Source organism: Anabas testudineus, chromosome 3 (assembly GCF_900324465.2).
Source record: "Anabas testudineus chromosome 3, fAnaTes1.2, whole genome shotgun sequence".
Classification (NCBI taxonomy): domain Eukaryota; kingdom Metazoa; phylum Chordata; class Actinopteri; order Anabantiformes; family Anabantidae; genus Anabas; species Anabas testudineus.
In genome coordinates, this window is record NC_046612.1 from 10,364,616 (window position 1) to 10,386,050 (window position 21,435).

The following is a 21,435-nucleotide window of genomic DNA, read 5'->3' on the forward strand; positions in this document are numbered from 1 at the left end:
ATGACACTGGCGCCATTTTGGATCGACGCAGCGTCGGATTCCCCCTTCACATGACACGCACTCTAGCTCCAGCGTGGCTGACCGCGGTTCACAGTTTCAAAGGCGAGAGACCACACTCCATTATATAGTTGGAGGACCAAGAAAAGGAAATGGAGTACAGGCACTGGGTGCACTCGTTTTAAACCCCTTTAGATGCCGAACACTTTGTTTACCTCAATTATCTTTATATTGAGATTCTCGTATGTTCCTTAAAATGCCAATGTTGGTTGTCTACTGCGAAATATAAACTATATATTTGTAAGCCTTCTGTTAATTTGTTAACTAGCACATTTACATAAAAGTTTTACATTTTTAAATACCATTAATAACTACCACAGTTGTTGTACGTGTATAACTACAGCTATTTGCATTCACTGTGTATTTTTTATCACTTATCGAGCCCCTACGTTTTGTTGTCGATGGAGCTGCAGCTCAAACAGTGGGTACCTGTCAGGGGAGAAAGGTTTGGCAAGAAAACGGGATGTGTCGGTAAGAAAACCAGACGTACCCACGGTGAAGCTGAAACGCCACAGTATGTAACGAAGGCTCCCATTGGCTAAAGAAACGTCTTCTAGTCTCATTGGGTGATTAATGTGTCACTCAAAGTGACCTGTACACGTCGTCTTTCACGTTGTGCTGGTTATTTACATGAGGAAAATTAGGGCATTTCATCTGCATGATTTCATTTCACAAATGCAGACTCCTTCCGCTGATCTCACTCACTGGTGCTCCTGCAAGTGAAGAGGAGGATATCCACATTACTCAATTGATTGTGGATTGATGTGGAACGAAAACATGCAGACTATTGACCCTTTATACCAGATGGTTTCATGATATATTTGAAAACATGTTCTCCAGATGGACCTCACTGCTAAAAACATGTATTGACATGTATTAATTTTTACTAAATCTATTTAGACCAATATTAATACACTGAACCCAGAGCTCCTAATCGACTTAACTAATGGCGCACTCTGCTGGACCAGTGCTGCAGGGTCAACAAACCTAAAAAACAATTAGTACAATAATTATAGTTTTTATCACATGTTCAAAAAAGATCAATCAACTGAACAAATTATTAATGATTTTTTTGATAACAAATTACTACTACTACTACTACTGTATTTCTGTAATACTATTTTATTAGATTTTTTCCAACTTAAATTTATTTGACCTCTTCCGCAGGCCACTTGATATAGTTTTATAATGGATTTATTTATTTGTTTTACTTTGCTTAGTTCTATTTTAACAATGGGTAAACATAGATTACATATGCGTGAACATTACGTCATATAGTGTAGTGGACAATTTAACTAAAACCAATTTTACTTAAAAAAAAATGTGCAGAATTCACCAACAATAAAAAAAAAAAACTAGTAAATTTACATTACAGTTCACCTCATGTGTTAATTAAATCTTGCGTGTGCCTGGCGATTGCAGGGCACCATAAGACGCAGTAATTGTTGTTCTGCGCAAACGCGTGCGCAGCCAGCGGGTCCTTGATGCATAACGACAAAGGGTGAAGTTCAAAGGTCGAAGGCGAGATGTGACGACAATTAGTAAACTGTACAACAAGAATAAGCACTGTATTTATACTACATATAGCGACAACATATTAGGATTTAGAGTAAATAGGTATTAGTAGATAATATTATAGCAGATAATATTGTTTTTTGCTTTATTTTCTGCGCGCAGGAAGTTGTTGATTTCGAGCTTGTTCGGTTGTATGACAGATCAAGCTAGCTCTAATCGCAGCTACATGTAAACAGGCAGTTTTAGCTTAGTAGTAAACTGAGAGCTATGACATTGCAGTGGTTTAGTTAATATATCAGCAGTCAGTGACAACAGACACTATGTCGGCATTGTTTTTTCAGCACCGTGCTGACCTCTGTATAAAATACAGTAGAGGCTTATTGTTGACACTGTCGAGGCGAAATTGTCACAGATTAGCAAACAGGCCGACCTCCAGCGATGGTGTTAAAACTGTGCAGTCCAGATGTGCTTATGTCAAAAAGATGCTTCTTTCGAGATCCGAGCCGACACTTGGTAGTCAGCCACACAAACTCATTCAGGTAGGTCAAAACACATCAGATATGAGAAGTCGACGAGTTACTGCAAAGGCAGATTTTCAATTAAAGCTCAGGAAAAACTGTAAAATCCTCTTTACCATACAAATGTATGATCAGTCAGTCCGTAAGATGAAGTCTGCATGCCAGTATCCGTACATTGAAACCTTTTACTTGGTGATTATAGACAAACAGTTACTGGTTTGTATACTCATTAGCAGAAATGTCATCAGTTACATGCATTTACATATGGAGGCAACTGTCTCTATGAACTTGAGTTACATTTAAATTGAGATGAAGTTGTGATGTATAATCAAAGCAGTTGTTTTATCTTATCTCTGTTTTCAATACTTTTTCAATATGTTCAATATGTGTTTTCCCAATATTCCAATTATAGAGTCTCCTCCACAGACCGTTGGGTCCTGGCATGACAGGCATTAATAAGGAGCTAATTAGGAACCACCTTCTGAGTAACCCTGTTGGTTTGGTAAATCTATTAGGTAAATAGAGTTTTATCAATCTCAGTTTGATTCTATATTCAACAGCTGTGATGATATTTTATTTACTTGTAGCTATTCAAGGTGAAAACACTTTGTTTTCAGGAGCAACAGACTTCTTCAGTAAATCTCAGTCCAAACAAGAGAAAAAAAATAAAAGTAATGGGCCAAAGGGAAAGAGTCCAGGGGAGGATGAAGGTAAGTGATAAATTGTTTTAGCTGACTGACATGTGACTGTTCAAATCTACACATCTGGCTTCTTCCCTTTAATTTGTTTTTCTTAATCTGCCTCCTCCATTCTTGTCCTTTCCCAGAGGAGAAAAAACGCCGCGAGCAAGAGGATCAGATGTACCGGGAGCGGCTGCGAACACTCATAATCATAGCGGTCATCATGAGTCTGCTAAATTCCATTAATACCAGTGGTGGTAACATCTCTTGGAATGACTTTGTCAACGAGATGCTGGCCAAAGGAGAGGTGTCACGCGTGCAAGTCGTTCCTGAGAGTGACATTGTAGACATTTACCTACATCCTGGAGCAGTTATATTTGGAAGACCTGTATGTTTAATGCAAACACACAGGTAGCATCAGAACCTTTACATCAGATGTGCAGATTAACCTTTTTGTTTTTTTGTTTTTTGCTTTGCAGAGGCTGGCGCTGATGTACAGAATGCAGGTTGCTAACATTGACAAATTTGAGGAGAAGTTGAGAGCTGCTGAAGAAGAGTTGAATATTGACACAAAGGATAGAATACCAGTGTCGTACAAACGCACTGGGTTCTTTGGGAAGTAAGAACATGACCTTTCTCGAAACAAACAACATCAAGAAATCCATTAACGAGTTTCCTGCAAATGTTAAATGACCAATTTTGAGAATCTTTTCTCTATACAAACCAAAAGTGTCTTGATGTCATATGTGAAAAATTCATATTCTCATCAGGGCTGCATCTTAGTAACAGCTCGGGAGAATTTCATCCCACACAAACATTCACTCTGATGCATGTCTAAACATGTTAGAATATAAATTTGACAGACATACCTGTAAACTGCAACTTCACTGGTCAGCAGAGGGATACAACTACATGTTGTAATTCTTTTTTTTAGATATTGGCATTGATTATTAGGAAAAAAGTGACTGAATGTTTTTTTTGTCTCTGTTCCTTTGCAGCGCGGTCTATGCTCTGGGGATGGCTGCTGTTGGTGTGGCTATTCTCTGGTATATCTTTCGACTAATAGGCATGGGCAGCAGAGAAGGAGGCTTCAGTGCTTTTGTGAGTAAATTGGCATGTTAACATTTAGAGTTATTTTTGTGGCCTGCTAATTTAAATAGCATGTTAATTGTAAATTACATCATTCTTAACAGAATCAACTGAAGATGGCAAAGTTCACTATTGTAGACGGCAAGTCGGGCAAAGGTGTGAGTTTCAAAGATGTCGCAGGAATGCATGAGGCTAAGATGGAAGTAAAGGAATTTGTTGACTACCTCAAGGTAAGAAACAGCTTACTAACTGAACTAACTGAAGTCCCTTGTATTTACTATCCATGTGTATCACGTTGATGTTAGTGAAGATTCTCAATCATCCAGATGGAAGACGAGTCATGGCAACTGGACTTCTTTCTTGTTAGGACAAAAAGTTTAACTTTAAAATCCAAGTAGCTTAGTGAAAGTGAAAGAAGTCCAGTTGCCATGACTCTGCTTCCTGAAATCATCACATTGATGTCACCTTTTGTCAGAGTCCAGAACGATACCTCCAGCTGGGTGCCAAGGTTCCCAAGGGTGCGTTGCTGCTTGGACCTCCTGGTTGTGGGAAGACGCTGCTGGCTAAGGCTGTAGCCACTGAGGCCCAGGTGCCATTTCTGGCTATGGCTGGTTCTGAGTTTGTGGAGGTCATTGGCGGTATGTACACATGGAAAGCCCAGCAAATGGTACATCTGCATACATAAAAAAAAAACGCTGATATTAAAAATGAGACTAGATGTTGTTTATGATATAATTTGTTTATTGAAATACTTATTTATGTAAAAACAATTAAAGTATACTATAGCATGGTGCAGATATGTAATCTATTGAACACAGTGGTCTGTCTGGTTTGGTCTTTCTTGGTCATAGTGTACAAATTACTAATGATGTGAATATCATCTCTAACATTTGTTTATGCTGTATTAGATGTATTAATTGGTAAATATTGAGCTGTTTAGGCATCTCTCCTTATCATGGCATTGTTAGACAGTTTAAATACAATACTTTGTTACTCAGTTTTTATTTGACTTATGCTCCATGTGCTGTATGTGTAGGCCTTGGAGCTGCCAGGGTCAGGAGTCTCTTCAAGGAGGCTCGTTCCCGAGCACCGTGCATCGTCTACATCGACGAGATCGATGCTGTGGGGAAGAAGCGATCCACCAACATGTCAGGTTTCTCCAATACCGAAGAGGAACAAACTCTCAACCAGCTGCTGGTAGAGATGGATGGTGAGTAAAATGTAGGATTTCAGTTTGCTGTCATCAGAGACAGATTCAAATTCAGAATTATAAAACGTAAACATTTTGTTCTTTTGCAGGAATGGGAACGACAGACCATGTCATTGTCCTTGCTTCCACAAACAGAGCAGATATCTTGGACAATGCTCTCATGAGACCAGGCAGACTGGACAGGCACATCTTCATTGATCTGCCCACACTGCAGGTAGACTTAAGCACTCACAATAGACAGTGATCTTATTTAAACAGGTAAACTGATGTGGGCATGTGAAAAAGAAATTTACAACAAAGGAAATGTCTTAAACAGTCCCTGTTTTCACTGTTTGGACACATTGAATATTATAAAGACAGTAAGTGTGAAACATGTTACACTGGATTATTGTAGAATCTATTATTATAATGTTTGTTGTACATTCTCAAACAAGTAATGCTGGGACAAGTAAACAATGTTAAGTGTGGCAGACTATTTTAATCTAGTTTGTTTAATTTCTATTATTGTCTCACAGGAGAGGAAGGAGATCTTTGAGCAGCATCTGAAGATCCTGAAGCTGACGCAACCAGCTAATTTCTACTCTCTGCGTCTGGCTGAGCTCACACCAGGCTTCAGTGGTATATACCAAACATACTAAAAACATACTTACTTGTAGGTGTGAGTGTGAATCGTCTGTTTCTATGTGTCAGCCCAGTGATAGATTGGGGACCTGTTCAGGGTGTACCCCAGGAACAGGAAAGCAGCAGTTAGGATAACGATTTTGTTCCTGACTTAAATACAGTTCCCTTACTGTGGTTGTGACATCTCTGTTGTCTCACTTTGTTTCTGCAGGTGCAGACATTGCTAACATTTGTAATGAAGCTGCTCTACATGCTGCCAGAGAGGGGCACAAGTCCATTGATACCTTTAACTTTGAGTATGCAGTGGAAAGAGTAATAGCAGGTATAATGACAGTATGTTTTTTTATATGTCTGAGTTACCGCTCTGGAAAAATCTGACCATCCTGTGTGTGTGTTTTCAGGAAGTGTAAAGAGGAGTAAGATCCTATCTAAAGAGGAGCAGAGGGTGGTTGCCTTCCACGAGTCGGGACATGCATTAGTGGGATGGTTACTTGAGCACACAGAGGCAGTCATGAAGGTGACACACTCCTCCTATGTCTGCTCTATGATGTAGTGTAGGCTTATGCTGGAGATAGTTGAGCAAAGGAACATTAAAGTCAAACATTTATCTCTACTGTTGACTAAGAAACATAAAAAGGCCTTGAATTCAACCCTAAAATTCAGTTCAGTTGACTTTTGTAATAACTCATTTGTTGTTGTTTTTTTCCAGGTGTCCATTGCTCCGCGGACTAATGCCGCCCTGGGATTTGCCCAGATTTTGCCTCGTGACCAGTACCTGTTCACAAAGGAGCAGTTGTTTGAGCGAATGTGCATGGCTCTGGGAGGAAGAGCTGCTGAGGCTATCACCTTCAACAAAGTCACAACAGGTACACTCTATATATTGTAAATCCTTCTCAATCTTAATGTCAATATCTCAATCAAGTAAATTGCTGAATATTCTAATATAAATACTCCAAATATGAACACTATTCCACAAATACTACGTAGTACAGCTTGACATCTAAAGTGAGAAAGACAGTGACTGACGTATGCTCACTGTGTTTCCAGGAGCTCAGGATGACTTGCGTAAAGTGACACGTGTGGCCTACTCCATGATAAAGCAGTACGGCATGTGTGATAGTGTCGGCCAGGTCTCATTCGCAGAGACAGAGGAGCAAGGTGCTATTGGACGTCGTCCTTTCAGCCAGGGCCTACAGCAGCAGATGGACCATGTGGGTTTAAAATTTAGTAGCACACTAAACTTTTGTTGTTTTGTTTTGTTTTCATGAGGCAACTCTTTATACGCTGTACCACTTACTGCATCATCTGCCTGTTAATCTTACCTAACCATAAAGTAACAATTATTTTGATCTTACAGGAGGCGAAGATGTTGATAGCTCGTGCTTACAGAAACACAGAGAAGCTGCTACTGGACAACAGAGACAAGCTGACACTGGTCAGTTGTTCTTTTCTTTGATCATTCATTTTGTGCATTTAGTCTGTAGCTTTTTGCTCATAAGTACAACAATTCTGTTTCATCTTTGGTTTAGTGGTAAGGCATTGTAAGGCATAGCTACTTGGAATCTTATTTTACAGCTAGCCAATGCACTGTTGGAGCGTGAGGTGGTGAACTATGATGACATTGAAGCCTTGCTGGGTCCACCACCCCACGGACCCAAGAAGATGATTGTTCCGCAGAGCTGGGTGGAGGCTCAAAGGGACAAACAAGACACGGGAGAAGACGAGCCTCAACCACCTCCACGCAAACACAGAGAGGAGGACATCAATCCTCAGCTGGTCTGAATTTAAAACGTACGTCTGTCTTATTTTCTAAATGCTGTATTTATTAGCGATTATCAGGGGCTGTCATGTAAAGTTTATAAATTCAGTCCTCATTTTGAAGCTTTAGAAGCCCAAGCGATGCTGACTTGTGTGGATAATTGTTTCCAGCTAGCTGACCCATTTATATAAAATACAGCTTTTGAGAAATTAGAGAATTTAATTTCTGCAAATGACATAGCAAAAGAGCAGCCATCCATTTGTTACCTAGTCTTTTGATACTGGAAAAAGCTGACTTTGGTAACTTTTCTGCTTTGTCAGAGATCACGTATGCATTTATTGAGACTGTGTTTGGTATTAGAGGTTCAGTAAATTGATTCTTTTTTTGACTGGGCTGAAACAGAAGTGGGAAGAAACTAAGTAAACTGCTCTCCGTCAATGACAATGTACATTTGAACCTTGCTGATCTGTCATGTTGGTTATAGCAACAGATATCACTTCACACTTCTTGGCTCTTTTCTCAGTGTGAGACACACACAAATTGAGTTAATGATGAAATAGGTTGAGACTGGCTGAGTGTGTGTAGACTGAGTGTTTTCTTTGAAAACGAATCCCTGTAATACAGAACATGTGTTGGTTTGAGTGCCTCAAGCTAACCCAAAGGATGTCGTAAATAAATATTTAAATAAAGTTGTATTCAAATATTGTATGTTACTCTTTATGTAGTTTTTCATTTTAGTGATCAAAAATAAGTAGGTGTACAAATGGGCTATGAGGAAAACTATTGAGCCAATACAGACAAAAAATAAAAGATTTACATTTATTCCAGAGACACCAGTAAAATATAAACTCAGTTAACATTAAAAAACATAATTTCTAATCTCCTCCAGGCAATTTGTTCACACATCATTGTGTGCTGAAGTACGTGTGGATGTGTAGTGTTTGTAGCTTGCAGAAAGACAAACAGATGGTGGAATGGAGGATTTGTGATCATGAAAGAAACAAAACTAATAACCTATCAAATAATCAAAGCAAATTAATCTTAGAAAATATTGACATATAAAAAGAAATGCATTCAAAAGAACTTGATCTCAGACTTGTTTGCATCATTACTGAGCAGTCCAAGTCTGAGGATGAACAAAACAGACATGGACACACGTCTTCCCGTGGTTTGTTGCCCATCCTAACATTGGCCATACATGTTGGCCAGTTTCTGAAAGCGTGGTCCCCAGTCATTGAGGTAGTCATAGTCCTGGTCTCCATCAGAGCTGCCTGACGCAATGGAGCTGAGGCTGCCTGCCAGAGAGCCCTCACCCTCATAGTCATAGATTAGTGCTGTGTCATATGGAGGCACGTTGGGATCATTGTCTGCAGCCTCGAGACCCTGAGGAAAGAAAAATTACAATGTATTTCAGTTGATAAAGGCAAAGTATATACAATAAATTAGAACTGATGAGCAGTATTGATTTCCCCTTTGCTACAGTCAAGGTACAGAAACAAATGCAATAATACCATAAATCAGCAAATGTAGTTTATGTTACAATTGACACACACTCTTTATTTGTTACTGATACCGATGGTTCTTACATCATTAATATAGTCCTCAATGTCAGTGGGATCTGCAGGAGGCCGTCTAGGGTAGGTAGGGGAAGGCAGGTTATGTGGGGCATCCTTCCTGAGGGGCTGCTTGCCTCTGGGAACACCACATCCTGGGTAGTAAGGTCCTGGTGTAGGAGGTGCATCGTGGGGATTCCACAGCAGGTCAATGTTAAAGGCATTCTGCAAAGTGACAGGGAGAGATTTAGTATTTTAGTATGACCACAGGACTGTTCGGACTTCTGCCTTCCACATACAACTCAAGATGTGACCTGTGTAGGTTTACCTCGTCCTCCTCACCACCTCCCTGCTCGTCATAGTTGAACACATTGTCACGGATGTCGTCTTCTGATTCGCCAATGAGCAGACCTGTTCTTTTCTTGATCTGATGCCGTCTCCCACACGTGGTCACTGCCACAGCCAGGAGGAGCAACACTGGAATCAAACAGAGGGAAGTCATGAAATATTAATTTATCAAAATCGAATACCCTATCACGGTTTATGCCTTCAAAGGGTTTAAACTAGCAGTTTTTAATTTTTTTTTTTTTATATTTTATAAATTAAATTAATAAATTAATCAGCAGATTATTTTAGATTAATAATTTTTGCTATAAAATAGTCTTCAGATATGTTTTTATGTCAAAATATTAAATAAACAATAATAAAAGAGCAGAACATCATCATATTTGACCTTAAAATGTTTTTTAATTATACTGTGATACTGTAAATTATTTTCTTTTCTTTTTATGTATTACTGCATAAGGGGGATGTGCATAGAAGAATCTCATTATACAGTGTAACTGTTATTTATATCTGTACCATGATAATAACTCTCTTGAATTGAATCGACTAATCATAGCAGGTGTGTGGTCACTCCTGAACATGGAAACATGTTATGATCTAGTTGAGACAACTGAGTTCTGTGTTTTAATAAACCTCTTTACAACTATGGTCATATTTACTTTGTTGTTGTTGTAAAAAAAAAAAGATTTGTAAGAACGAACAATGTGTTTAAGACGACTTACACAGTAGGAGTGCAATACTGGTCATGATGATAATGACAGCGAAGAAGCTGATTCCCACACTGGAGCCAGAGAAAGCCCCGATCTCAGACTTACAATCTCCATAGGAGTCACAGAGACACACAGTGACATTGACCTGAGCGTACGCACTCAGAGCCGGGCTGCCGGAGTCCGACACAAGCACCGTGACTGCGTATTCTCCTGCTTCCAGCTCCACGAGGGGCTGGAGCACAGCATGGGTATCTGAAGTGGGAAGGAAAATAAAGGGAGGAAATCAGAATGGTGAGATGTTTTGAGAACCACAGGAACATCCCTTATACGAATTCATTCCACCTCCTCCATCTGCACGTACCATTGACCTGAATGACAGTCCAGTTGACTGACAGATCATCAGGCATTTCAAAGATGAACGGTGCAGCCTGTGGAGGAAAGTCCTCATCCACAGCCGTCACAACCATACCACGACTGGCTTTGCCTGTGCCCCTGCATACAGAGCCACTCAGAGGGAAGAGCTGAGGGGGAAAGTCGTTGGTCTCCTTCAGTGTGATGACAACTGTGGCAGTGGTTGAAACACCCCCAGCATCTACATGAATGAATATAAATACACAGAAATGTCAAGTATACAATAACTTCAGTTCAGTTTGCAAGAAAATCCAAAAATATATCATAAGATGCAAAAAGGAAAACATATTACATTTTGTTTTAAGGCAGACAGAGGATGTAAAAACCCAGTCCCACACACCTGCTTGATTTTACCACATTTAACTGAATAACAAAAATGAATTAAAAACATCTAATGACGAACCTGCAACTTGATGAGAATCTTGACATAATAGTAAATACTGGTGGATTTTTGAAAAGCTATAAGAACAGTAAAAATAATTGTTGATGAACTGACCTGTAACCTTGATCACAGCATGGTAGATATTGTTTCTGACGTGTGGAGATCGCATGTTAAAGGCTCTTTTGGCTGTAATGTCCCCTGTGTCTCTGCTGATGTCCAGCCACCTCTCAGGATCTCTGCTAATCTCATACCTACCGCACCAAGAGCAGAGGAAAATCATGCAATAGTTTACAAGCATTTATAAAAAACAGGAGCACACTCCTCTTCTTATGCGTCTGCGTCATACCTCAGGTCAGAATGATCAGGATCAAACGCAATATTGGATTTCAGCAGCGTCCCAGGAGCCACAGACTCAGGAACAACAATCTGTATGGGGTCCTCTCTGAAATGTGGGGCTTCGTTCTCATTCACAACAGTGACAACCACTCTAGCTGTGCTCACTGGCAGGTTGGGAGCCTTGTTGCTCAGGGGAGAGACATTTTCCACTTTCAGAGTGAGGATGTACTCGTTGTGTGCTTCATAATCCAGGGGCTGCAACACAGGACAGAACAGTTACTTTGAAAGGAAAACTCCTAAGTATGGTGCATAAAAGTGCATAAAAAGGACAAAAAAAAGTAATTTGAAATAAGATTTCTAGTAATAAAAGCCAATGAAGCACGATTTAAACTGCAGTTTAAATCACAACCACTAGATGGTGTTGTTGAGTTGTATTGAGGGCGTCTGTGCACATTTTGATTAAGAGGGCAAAAAAACTATAAAACAGAAAACATTAACAAAATATGAGGCACTGTAAAGCAATAATTTGTTATTTTATCCACTTAAATTAAAAATGAAAAAGTCATCACACCCCCTCCTTCACAATCCTCCATCCAACTGTACCTTCACCACGGACAGAATGCCCTGGTTGGTGGCAGGATCTGTGGCAATGGCGAAGTTGCCGTTAGGATCATTGGAAATGAAGTATCTGGCCTCCCAGTTTCCTGTTCCAGGATCATCTCTGTCTGTCACATTCACCCGACCAATCTCATAGTCCTTCCTGTTCTCCACTGCTGTCATACTATACTACACGCACCACACGCACAAAACACAGATCAAATGATTCAAATGAATGCCATTCAATGAGCTGAATCAACAATTACAATCTAATAAACACATCTGCAATGATACAAGTGTTTTAAACAACAGTTGGAAATGATTCTTTAGCTGTTGTCAGAGACTCACCGAGGCAGGGCTGAACTGTGGGGCGTGGTTGTTTATATCAGATACATGTATGACTGCTACACCTTCACTTGTCAGTCCCATGCCCCCCATATCAGCAACCTGCAGTTTTAATCTGAAACCCTTCACCACCTACAACACAATACATCACATTTTATTGTAACGAACCACACAGTTATGAAAATCTGCTTTTTATCATTAACTTGCATTTTACCTCTCGGTCCAGGCCTACGTCTCTGATGTAGATGGCCCCTGTCTCATTGTTGATACCAAACATTGTCTTGGTGACAGCGTTGGCAGGAATGCTCTCCTGGCCGATGATAGAGTAGCTCAGAAAAGCGTTGTCGGTCATCGGGTCGTCTGCATCAGTAGCTAACACTGACATCACTGATGTACCTGTCAAAGATAATCAAAAGTTTGGTTCAGCTAGAAACGTCAGTCAGTCCGAATCACTGGTATGTGACATATTGTGCTGAGGCTGCAGGACTTATGTTGAAGCTGAAAACATGTCAAACTTTACTAAACTTTTAGCAAATTCTACACTGCACTGCTCTTAAAATGGAAACACAATGTAGGTTTGAATGTAGGCATATCATTTAAAAAGTTTTTTGGCCACTTGGAGGCGGCATAAACAACGTGTCTATTTTTAATGTACAGTACATTGTGGGAAATACTGTGTCTTGTTGGCAAACAAGACACCAAAGGTGTCGAGATTGGTAAAAGTGATTCACAACAGTGTGGCTTTAAATCTAAAACAATAAGTGAAAGATGCTAAAAAAAACTCTGCATACAAGCATCTGAAGATAATTAACAATTATCTGTAGGTTGATCACCACGAATGAATAAAATACTGATTACAGAAGATTTAAACAGTTACAGACTACTGTGACATACTGTGCTAAAAAGAAAGCTATGAAACAGTATGGGAAATGTTTTATGTGTTGGTTAAATTGACTTTATAAACCTTAGAAGCTGTTTCTGGAAGGACATTTAAGAAAACATTTGGGAACATTGGTTCAACATAAGAAAGTTTAAAGTTGGTAATTTAGTATACATGCCTGGGACTGAGAATTCAGCAACTGTGCCAACAAACTGATTTCGGGTGAAGGCGGGTCTGTTGTCATTCTGATCCAGCACCACTATCTCTATTGTGGTGGGATTCTCTAGTCTCTCTCCACTGAGAGACAGTGCAAAGGCTTTCAGCTACACACACAGATATAGACACAAACACACACACGACATACAACAGAAACATGTTTTTAATAAAAACGGCACTCGTCATTATTCATTAACACAAAAGTCATGAATTGTATGAAGAAAACATCAACCAGGCCACTCCGGACATACACTGTGAACATTTGGGGTATGTGTATACAACATATGCTGGAAATAGCAGAAAGAAATGTGCAGGATGTTTGGTTCAAGATCATGGGTTACATCATGAGTCATCTGGTCTGAAACACTGTGAAGTGTCTCCCAAGATGCCCATAAAGGCTCCTGGAAACTGACCTCTGGCTGAAAGTGTGTGAGACACTGATAAACCGAATGCTTCAAGACAAAAACATGGACCTATGCTTGAAACACACTGAGTAAAGAAGCTGAAGCTGTTGTGGTTTGTGTTGAGTATCTCTGTTTGATTGTACTTGAATAGACATTTTAAGTGTCCGGGTGATTTATAATGCCACTCCGCTGAATGCTCTTACTGTGAAACTGTTGTGTTTCTCTCTGTCCAGCGGCCGCTTGCTTCTGATTACTCCTGTTTGATCATCGATCTCAAAGAGATTCTTGGGTTCCTGGTCCACTCCCGGTCCCTCCAACTTGTAGATCACCTTACTTGTAAAGATTTTGTCCGATTTAATCTAGACAGAGAAAGAGGATAAAGTTGGTGATCACATCACAACACAACCTCATGGGGAGGTGGGAGGGGGGACTATAAATCATGTGTTGTAACTGCAGATGTGAGTATGTTGACAGGCAGAGGCCCTGAGACAAGAGTGTTTAAACTCAGAGGCCTTTGACTTTTGGCAGGAAATAAGATTCTGAACTAATGTTAGCAAAGCGTTTATGTTTTATGCATTTTGTTCTTACTTTCTTTGACAGTTTACCTCTGAGGTATGTTTTCACTTAATAAAAGTGGTCATCTGTAACTCCCTTAACACAACATTTAGATTTTCCATGTCTTTTAAATACAGGTCTGTGCCAAGTTTAATCATGGGTTGTATTAAGTGGAGACAGCATTTCACTACATAGTCAAGACTAAATTAGAAATACACTGTCAGCCATCAGCCTAATAAAACATTTGCATGAGGATCCAGTTTTAACCTTTCTTTTATTGTAGTCTATGCCTCGTAAAAGTTAGTGCTGTGTTTTCTTTGCAATTAGTAAAATTACTTTTAGCTCCCCTTTTGCTTCCACAGTCACAATCGACTATTAACTAAATCCTAAATCCTTGATGGTGACATCCTTTCCTAAATAGTTTGAATGCAAGCAATGACTTAAACTGCTGTCATGTGGCTCAAGCTGCAAATGTTTGCATGTCCAGCTAACTAGCTTTGCACTATAACACAAGGACAAGGCATTGAGTGACGCATGTTAAAGTGTGGGATGCTGCAAGGAACATGTAGCTTTAGCCCTGGAACCGTGTGATCCATCAAGTGCATATTTCTGTAAGCTGAAAACACTAAAAGGTCTGCCAAAGACAATGCTTTCATCCAGTTTATGAAGTTAGTGTTATTTACGTTAAGTGATTAGTTACAGCTGATTATGAGTATTTGCCAGACATTTCAACCATCAAAATCAGTGATCACCGCCTGGAAATGCGAAGCCCACCATTTGTCTACATTTGTCTAAAATCAGGGATTCTGTCAAAGAAAATACTTCAAGTTGTAAATCCTGTCAGCGTAAACTGTAACTGTACTCTTTCCATGCACAGTTTCTCTCTTAAGCTGCAGAGGAGGGATCATAACAAAAAGAGGGATCGAGGGAATACTAAAAATCCACTTGATGTGTCATACTAAGATTTCTTAACCTGTCCCCTGGCTTCACATAGGCCGAAACCTCTGAATATATGTTCTTCTTCTGTAGATTTTATTTTATATCAGCTGTTACCACTGTTAATGGATGTAAAACATTTAATTTTACCTGGACAAGGTCTTCGGGAACATGTTTGCTATTCTCCAGCACTCTGATTGGAGGGATGATCCAGTCCCTCTTCACCCGGACCACTCCCTTGCCTTGATTTCTCCATGGGTAAAGAGTCTGAAGATGCAGCTCATCTTCATTGTGATGAGGTTCTGCAGAGCTCCACATCTGAAAGGAACAATCGTAGCATGAAACCCAAAAGAAGGACACACACAACACACAACACTTAATCAGACATTAGTATACATCACATTCCAATCAGACATGAAGGTATAACGTATGCCAGTAAACGGGAGACACAAATGAAGTCATTATAAAGCTGTGCAGCTGTGTAAAACCATATAAAGTGTCCCAGTCCGTGCTCGAGCATTCTCAGTGGCCTGATGGATTGGGTGTATGCTAGCTGTAGTGCTGATGCTGTGTAATGTGGAGTCCATGGGATTGTTCAGGATAGGACGGATGCCAGGCCGCGGCTTCAGGTTTCACTCCCTAATGCACATCTTTGTCAGCTCCCTTTGATCAGGGTGCAAATTCATCTCAGGACAAGGAAACACAAATATGCTCACGCTCATTTCACAGGCCCTCCTCCACCACACCACACTGCACTGACACAAATACACCCACACACACCCACATGCACGCACACACACACACACATACACACACACACACACACACACACACACACACACACACACACACACACACACACACACACACACACACATTATACACATGTGGGAAACACACTCACACAGCAGCTGTCGACTATGGATTTAGATCGTGTGCTTTCCCACCCGCATTCCCACTCACCCTCACAAATTCCCCTTTATGCTCAGCTCTGCACCTGACTGGGAGTTAGGGCTCGCATTACGGATCTGCTCTTCTGTAGGAATTCCACAGACACCCTCGTATACATGCTTTTCTCACACACTCGGGCTGACACACATGCATGTCAACAAAACGCCAACCCACGCATCTACATAAGCACATATCCGTTAGTTGCTTCCTTCTCTGGGAATTCACTGGGTTCAACATTACTTTCCATATGTTTAACAGCTCAAATACACAATCCTCTGGCTAAATGGATCCCTGGATAAATTTGTGAATGTTTTGTGAATAGCCTATAGTCCCTGCCCAGTCTCTGGGGTGGCTACTGATCCTTTGGCACGCTGTTGGACAGTGCAGGGAGGAATGGCAAACATGGCTGGCGTCTGCAGGCCGAGTCAGAGGGCAGGCTAATCTTAGACTTCTATATTCCTGACCCCTACCTATTTAACTTTTTGTAGCCATCATCGTCGACACGCTCACAGCAATGTTTACACTCACGTTCCAGCAGTGCTTGTCAACCACACAAATTGATCCTGACAGCCATCTACTTCCATATGTGATACCTCTCATGAACACTCGTGCATTGTTACTTAACCTTAAAATCAATAACAGCTGCATCACAGTTGCATTTCCAAATATAGCACATTCTACATTTGCCTGGTTTGCAGACACTTGGGCCAACACCACCTTCTAACTTTGAGAATGCACACGCAGCAAGGTGCTGAGCAGAGTAAACTTCAATACAATGTTCAATCAAAGTGAAAAAACACATTTTACTGCTATGATCTAGTAATCAGTCTGTACTAAGCATGAATGACCGCTGAGGACAAAGTTACTGTTAGCTTTGGAGGTACTCAGTCATAAAGAAGAGACATTTGATCAGCTAAATTATTGTATTTTATCTTGAGTTGAATGTTTGTACCAGATTTTTTTGACAATTCATCAAACATTTCACCCTAACCACAAACGTAAACCTCAAGGTGTTGCTAGAGGTAAAGTTAGAAGATACATGAGCATCTGTACTAAATTGGATGCTGACCCACTTTGTAGATGCTGAGATTTTTCCCAGAAAAAGACCTGCTGGACTTTCTTCAGGAAGTCAGGATGACCTAAAGTACTACGAGTACTACAAGTATCTACAGGGAGATAACTACAAAATGTTTAACACTTAAAGGTTAGGGTTAAGAATACTGAAGTCTAAGATTAGCCTGCCCTCTGACCTGGCCACAGATTTCATGGCAATCCACCCAATAGTTGCTGATACATAGAACTAAAGGTTTAAAAATGTCCTCCTGCTCATTGTACTAGAGGAAAAGTCAGGAGACCGTTGCTGTCAGTAGGATTTATTCTCTGCTGATTATAAATCTTCATAAGAAAAATTTCATGTCAACCCACCCAATAAATTCAGTCTAGTGTAAAGTGGTGAAGTGACAGACTGTGTAAAATCTGTAGGACTTTAACACATACACTGTTAAAATAGACATTTAACTGTTAAAATAGACATTTAAGAGTTTTACCTTCTGATTGTTAAACATGGAATACTGCATTTCTTTGGCAGAAATATTATATGTTGTGTCCCTGTGAATATTTGTATTTGGCATTTAAATGTACGTATCCCCTAGGAGACATTGTATTTTCTAAAACTGTTATTTTGTTTATGTTAAATCAGTCAAGATTTATATATCACACAAATGATCAAGACATGATTTGTCTATGAATAAACTAATTTAATATGATTGGTCTGGTCATAGACTATAGACTATAAAAAGACAGTGAATAGACTGAAAACTGGAACAGTCGTTATGATTCAAGTATTTTTTATGAAGAAACTATACTGTAGTAACTCCGTGAGAGAGAACAGGATATTCAGAAAATCTCATAACCAGGAGATTTTGAACATGCCTTCCTTTTCACACCTTCTGTTTGACGTCTTCCCCTGTTTCAACTCAGTAAGACACAGTGTTTTACACAGTGGCTCCACCAGGCATCTGCCCTTGTTACCACTGTTGTTAATGTTTTCACCAGACCAAGATGCAGTAACACCAAAGCTTCATGTTACCAATTAGACAAGTGAGTGCCTTTCCTGATAGGCTGAGCGATGACACTTCATGCAGACTAACAGTTTTAGAGGCTTTTCCCAGATACTTTTACAGCTTGACCTTTAACCTTGGGCCCTCACAGAAGTATGGACAGCTTGTTTGTGGAGGATATGCCTTCACAGCAAGATCTCTGCTGCCAGATGAGTGTTACTGGGTTCAAAAAAGTTAAATTGCACGTCCATTGGCCTCGGAGAACAAAAATGTAACTTGTAGACATTCCAATTTATAAAAGCATCTGTTTGAGAGATCAGGTGTGGAGGGAATATATTTCCATAAAATGGATTACAGCCATTACAGTTCTAATATATAACTAGCTGATTTGGCAGATTTTTACTGCAATACGTGTCACCTGCTTCAAACCATTAACGCTAACATTAACTTTGGTTGCTTTCACAAGCTTACTGTGACGCTACATGGTGTGATGGATGTTGATCGACACACTAAAACTGTACAGAAATGTAAGAAAAACAAATGTAACTGTGACAAATGAATGTGACAGGTGTGTGTGAGATATGGTAAATACAATACATTATTTTTCTCTCTCTTTCTCACTCTTGTGCCTCAACTATTGCAGGAGCAGTATGTAAGACAAGAAGTAATGTCTGTAGCAAGTCCGACAGTCCCTTCGGCCACAGGGCCAGAGGTCGCACAGGTGTCCCTTCTGGTCACTTCTGTCACTGGTCCTCAAACCCAGACATTCAACCAGTCCAGTCCCACACCCCAAGTCTTTGCTAAGTCATGACTGCCTGGCATGGGTATGGACACCCTATTTATGGTGCCACTACAACTGTGTGTCCAACTTAAAGCAGATGTCTGAGCCTTAGGAATGCTGAGCAAGGTTATAACACTACAGGGAGACTAAACCTTGGACAACACTGTTATGTGACAACTAAAATGGTGGATAATGAATTAAACTGCAGCAATGACAATAGTTAGGTTCTTAATAGCAGAGCACAAGGAGGAATTTTGAAGCATGAGGAGGAATTTTCTTAATGTAGTAGGGGAAAATGGGAAAATACCTTGATTACATGTCTGTTGGTGAGTCCCTTATTTATTTATTTCTTGGTAATTAAAGACTGCCCTTTTGTAACATCTCTACATTGGGGATATAAAATGGCACAAGTGATAAAGTCATCATAACATTGTTTTTCCTTCCTTTCTCTCTACCCTTCGCTTCCTCTGAAACCGTTGTCAGTGTAGAACAGCCGGCAGGTATCCACACCCAGCAGGACCTGTGATTCAGACGCTAAATCCTCTGACTGATTGTTTCCGATGAGTGAAACCTGAGCGCCAGCTGGCCACTGTTACAGACTCTTGATTTGTACCCGATTTCATGGTCCACAAGCGGCCCACTCCTCTTTCCACAAGGGAGATTAAAGAGCGGGACAAATGGCATCACGTATGCATCTGGGAACAGCTGTGACTGTCCACCCAGTCCTCATCACAACATGGACCCAGCAGAACAGTGCTCAATTCAAAACGACACGTCTGAAAATTAAAAGGACACAACTGAATCACAACTGAAAGCTATCAGGTGACGCTAAAGTAAGCCTCTGGATTGGACTGGCAGCTGCTGATGATTAAATAAATTTTTAAAGCATTTCCACTAGTTACATTTACAAAACATGTATTAGAATAGTAACCATGCCCCAAATGTATATGTATTGTTGCGTATTGTTCAATATGGTCACGTTCAAATGCTGGAAATCACTGTATAAATCAAATGTGTAATGGAGGTAAAGGCACTGTGAGCCGGGATATATGCATCTGATAACTTGTGTATCAGCCCCAAAACATAAAAAAGTAGTTCCCTGATATCTGCTTTAAGTCTGAGAACTACAGACCTTAAAGTATTTCAACTATCCATGTACTGCCACTATAGGGACGTTTGTCTCCCTGCAGTATTCTCTGTGGCGGATCTATCTGTGATCTATCGCTCCCATGTGCAAAAAAGACAACGTATATATTCAGAGATTTTCTCCACAATCAATCAGCCACGACAATTAAACCACGAAAGCAGCATAAATTTACCATCAAGACTTTCTACCAGGCAGACACACACTATTTGCAGAAACATAGAAACAGTTCAGAGGCACTTCACTGATTGAGAAGATCTGAATTATTCACTTCCACTGTTATACAGAATCTGCAACATTTACCATGAGTTAGAGAGCACGTCATAGCAAGACTTCACTCAGGAGTGAACTTGGGGCCAATTCACTCATCCTCCCAACCTGGGCTGCATTACTACTCCAAACAGAGAGAAAGACTGATGGTAGCTCGAAGTGCTGCTGGTGAGATGTCAGTTTACATTACCATCCATTTTAGATTGTATAATGGCGTCTGTTGACAGGGGCTACTAATGATGACCCAAGCCCTCTGTACACATCTGGAGTCTTGTCCTCCTCAAAACACTTCATCATCCTCTCTCCAACTAGATGGAAATGTTTAGATCAGCCTCTGATTGCAGATCCAGTGTAGCGCAGTTAATGGTTAAAAAGAGTTCATGTTTGACCTTATCACTCAGGTAAAACATATACAGTCTATTTGAGGAGTAGCTAAAACTTTAACCAGGCTCACACTCTGAGGGGACAGGAAGTAAAAAATGGAGGGTAGGCAGAATCTGCATCCATACATAGCAGGAAAAAGGGGAGCAGTATCACACAGCACAGCTTGGTGCTGCACCTTTACCAGCCTATATGATCCAATGGTTCAGTGACCTGCTCTTGACATTTTTATAGCACAATCTGAGCTCGAGCTCCATTGCTCGGCATGTTTTTTTTTAAACAGAGTAAGAACTTAAACAAAATCACAGAAGTGACATTAGATACTGTAACCAACCTAACTTTAGACTCCTTCCACTGAATCTGCTCCTGTCAGATACACCACAGAAAACAAACAGACGTACTTCGATACTCAAACGAATTAACATGTTTTGTTCATTGATGATTTTTCTTACCTGACAAAGCAGAGCGCCCAGCACCCACAGCATCAACATCCGCACTGCCAACATCAGTACCTGCACTCAGAAACTCTGATCACTAAGAGATCTGTGGCTCCTCCGCTAAAATCCCTGCTCTCGAGTGGCTGCACTGGGTGAAAAGGCCAAACACTCTGAACCCTAAGTCCCTCTCTCTCTTTCTCAGTATCCTCTTGCTCTTACAGTTCCTCTGCCTCTGTCACGCTCCCTTCTTCCTTCTCCCAGGGTCTGTCTCTCACAGCTCCTCCCTGTCCAT

General features: G+C 40.4%; 2 protein-coding genes across 2 annotated transcripts; one reads left to right on the forward strand and one right to left on the reverse strand.

The window, feature by feature from the left end:
- The first annotated feature begins 1,563 nt into the window (after positions 1-1,563).
- spg7 (SPG7 matrix AAA peptidase subunit, paraplegin) lies at positions 1,564-8,157 on the forward strand. Its single transcript, XM_026378740.1, has 17 exons — positions 1,564-2,111; positions 2,503-2,605; positions 2,708-2,800; positions 2,917-3,158; positions 3,250-3,389; positions 3,769-3,871; positions 3,964-4,089; positions 4,335-4,497; positions 4,896-5,069; positions 5,159-5,283; positions 5,585-5,687; positions 5,902-6,012; positions 6,092-6,207; positions 6,400-6,556; positions 6,738-6,901; positions 7,048-7,125; positions 7,266-8,157. Exons 1-17 carry the CDS (start codon positions 1,893-1,895, stop codon positions 7,470-7,472), a joined length of 2,424 nt encoding a protein of 807 aa, XP_026234525.1. The 5' UTR covers positions 1,564-1,892; the 3' UTR covers positions 7,473-8,157.
- Positions 8,158-8,600: 443 nt separating this feature from the next.
- cdh15 (cadherin 15, type 1, M-cadherin (myotubule)) lies at positions 8,601-21,386 on the reverse strand. The gene is made up of 14 exons (XM_026378741.1): positions 21,159-21,386; positions 15,270-15,437; positions 13,832-13,987; positions 13,187-13,331; positions 12,343-12,524; positions 12,132-12,260; positions 11,790-11,972; positions 11,197-11,441; positions 10,965-11,101; positions 10,419-10,649; positions 10,070-10,309; positions 9,331-9,479; positions 9,036-9,227; positions 8,601-8,832 (listed from the first exon to the last, which is right to left on the reverse strand). The coding sequence occupies exons 1-14, from the start codon at positions 21,210-21,212 to the stop codon at positions 8,632-8,634; spliced, it is 2,412 nt and encodes an 803-aa protein (XP_026234526.1). The 5' UTR covers positions 21,213-21,386; the 3' UTR covers positions 8,601-8,631.
- Positions 21,387-21,435: the final 49 nt, after the last annotated feature.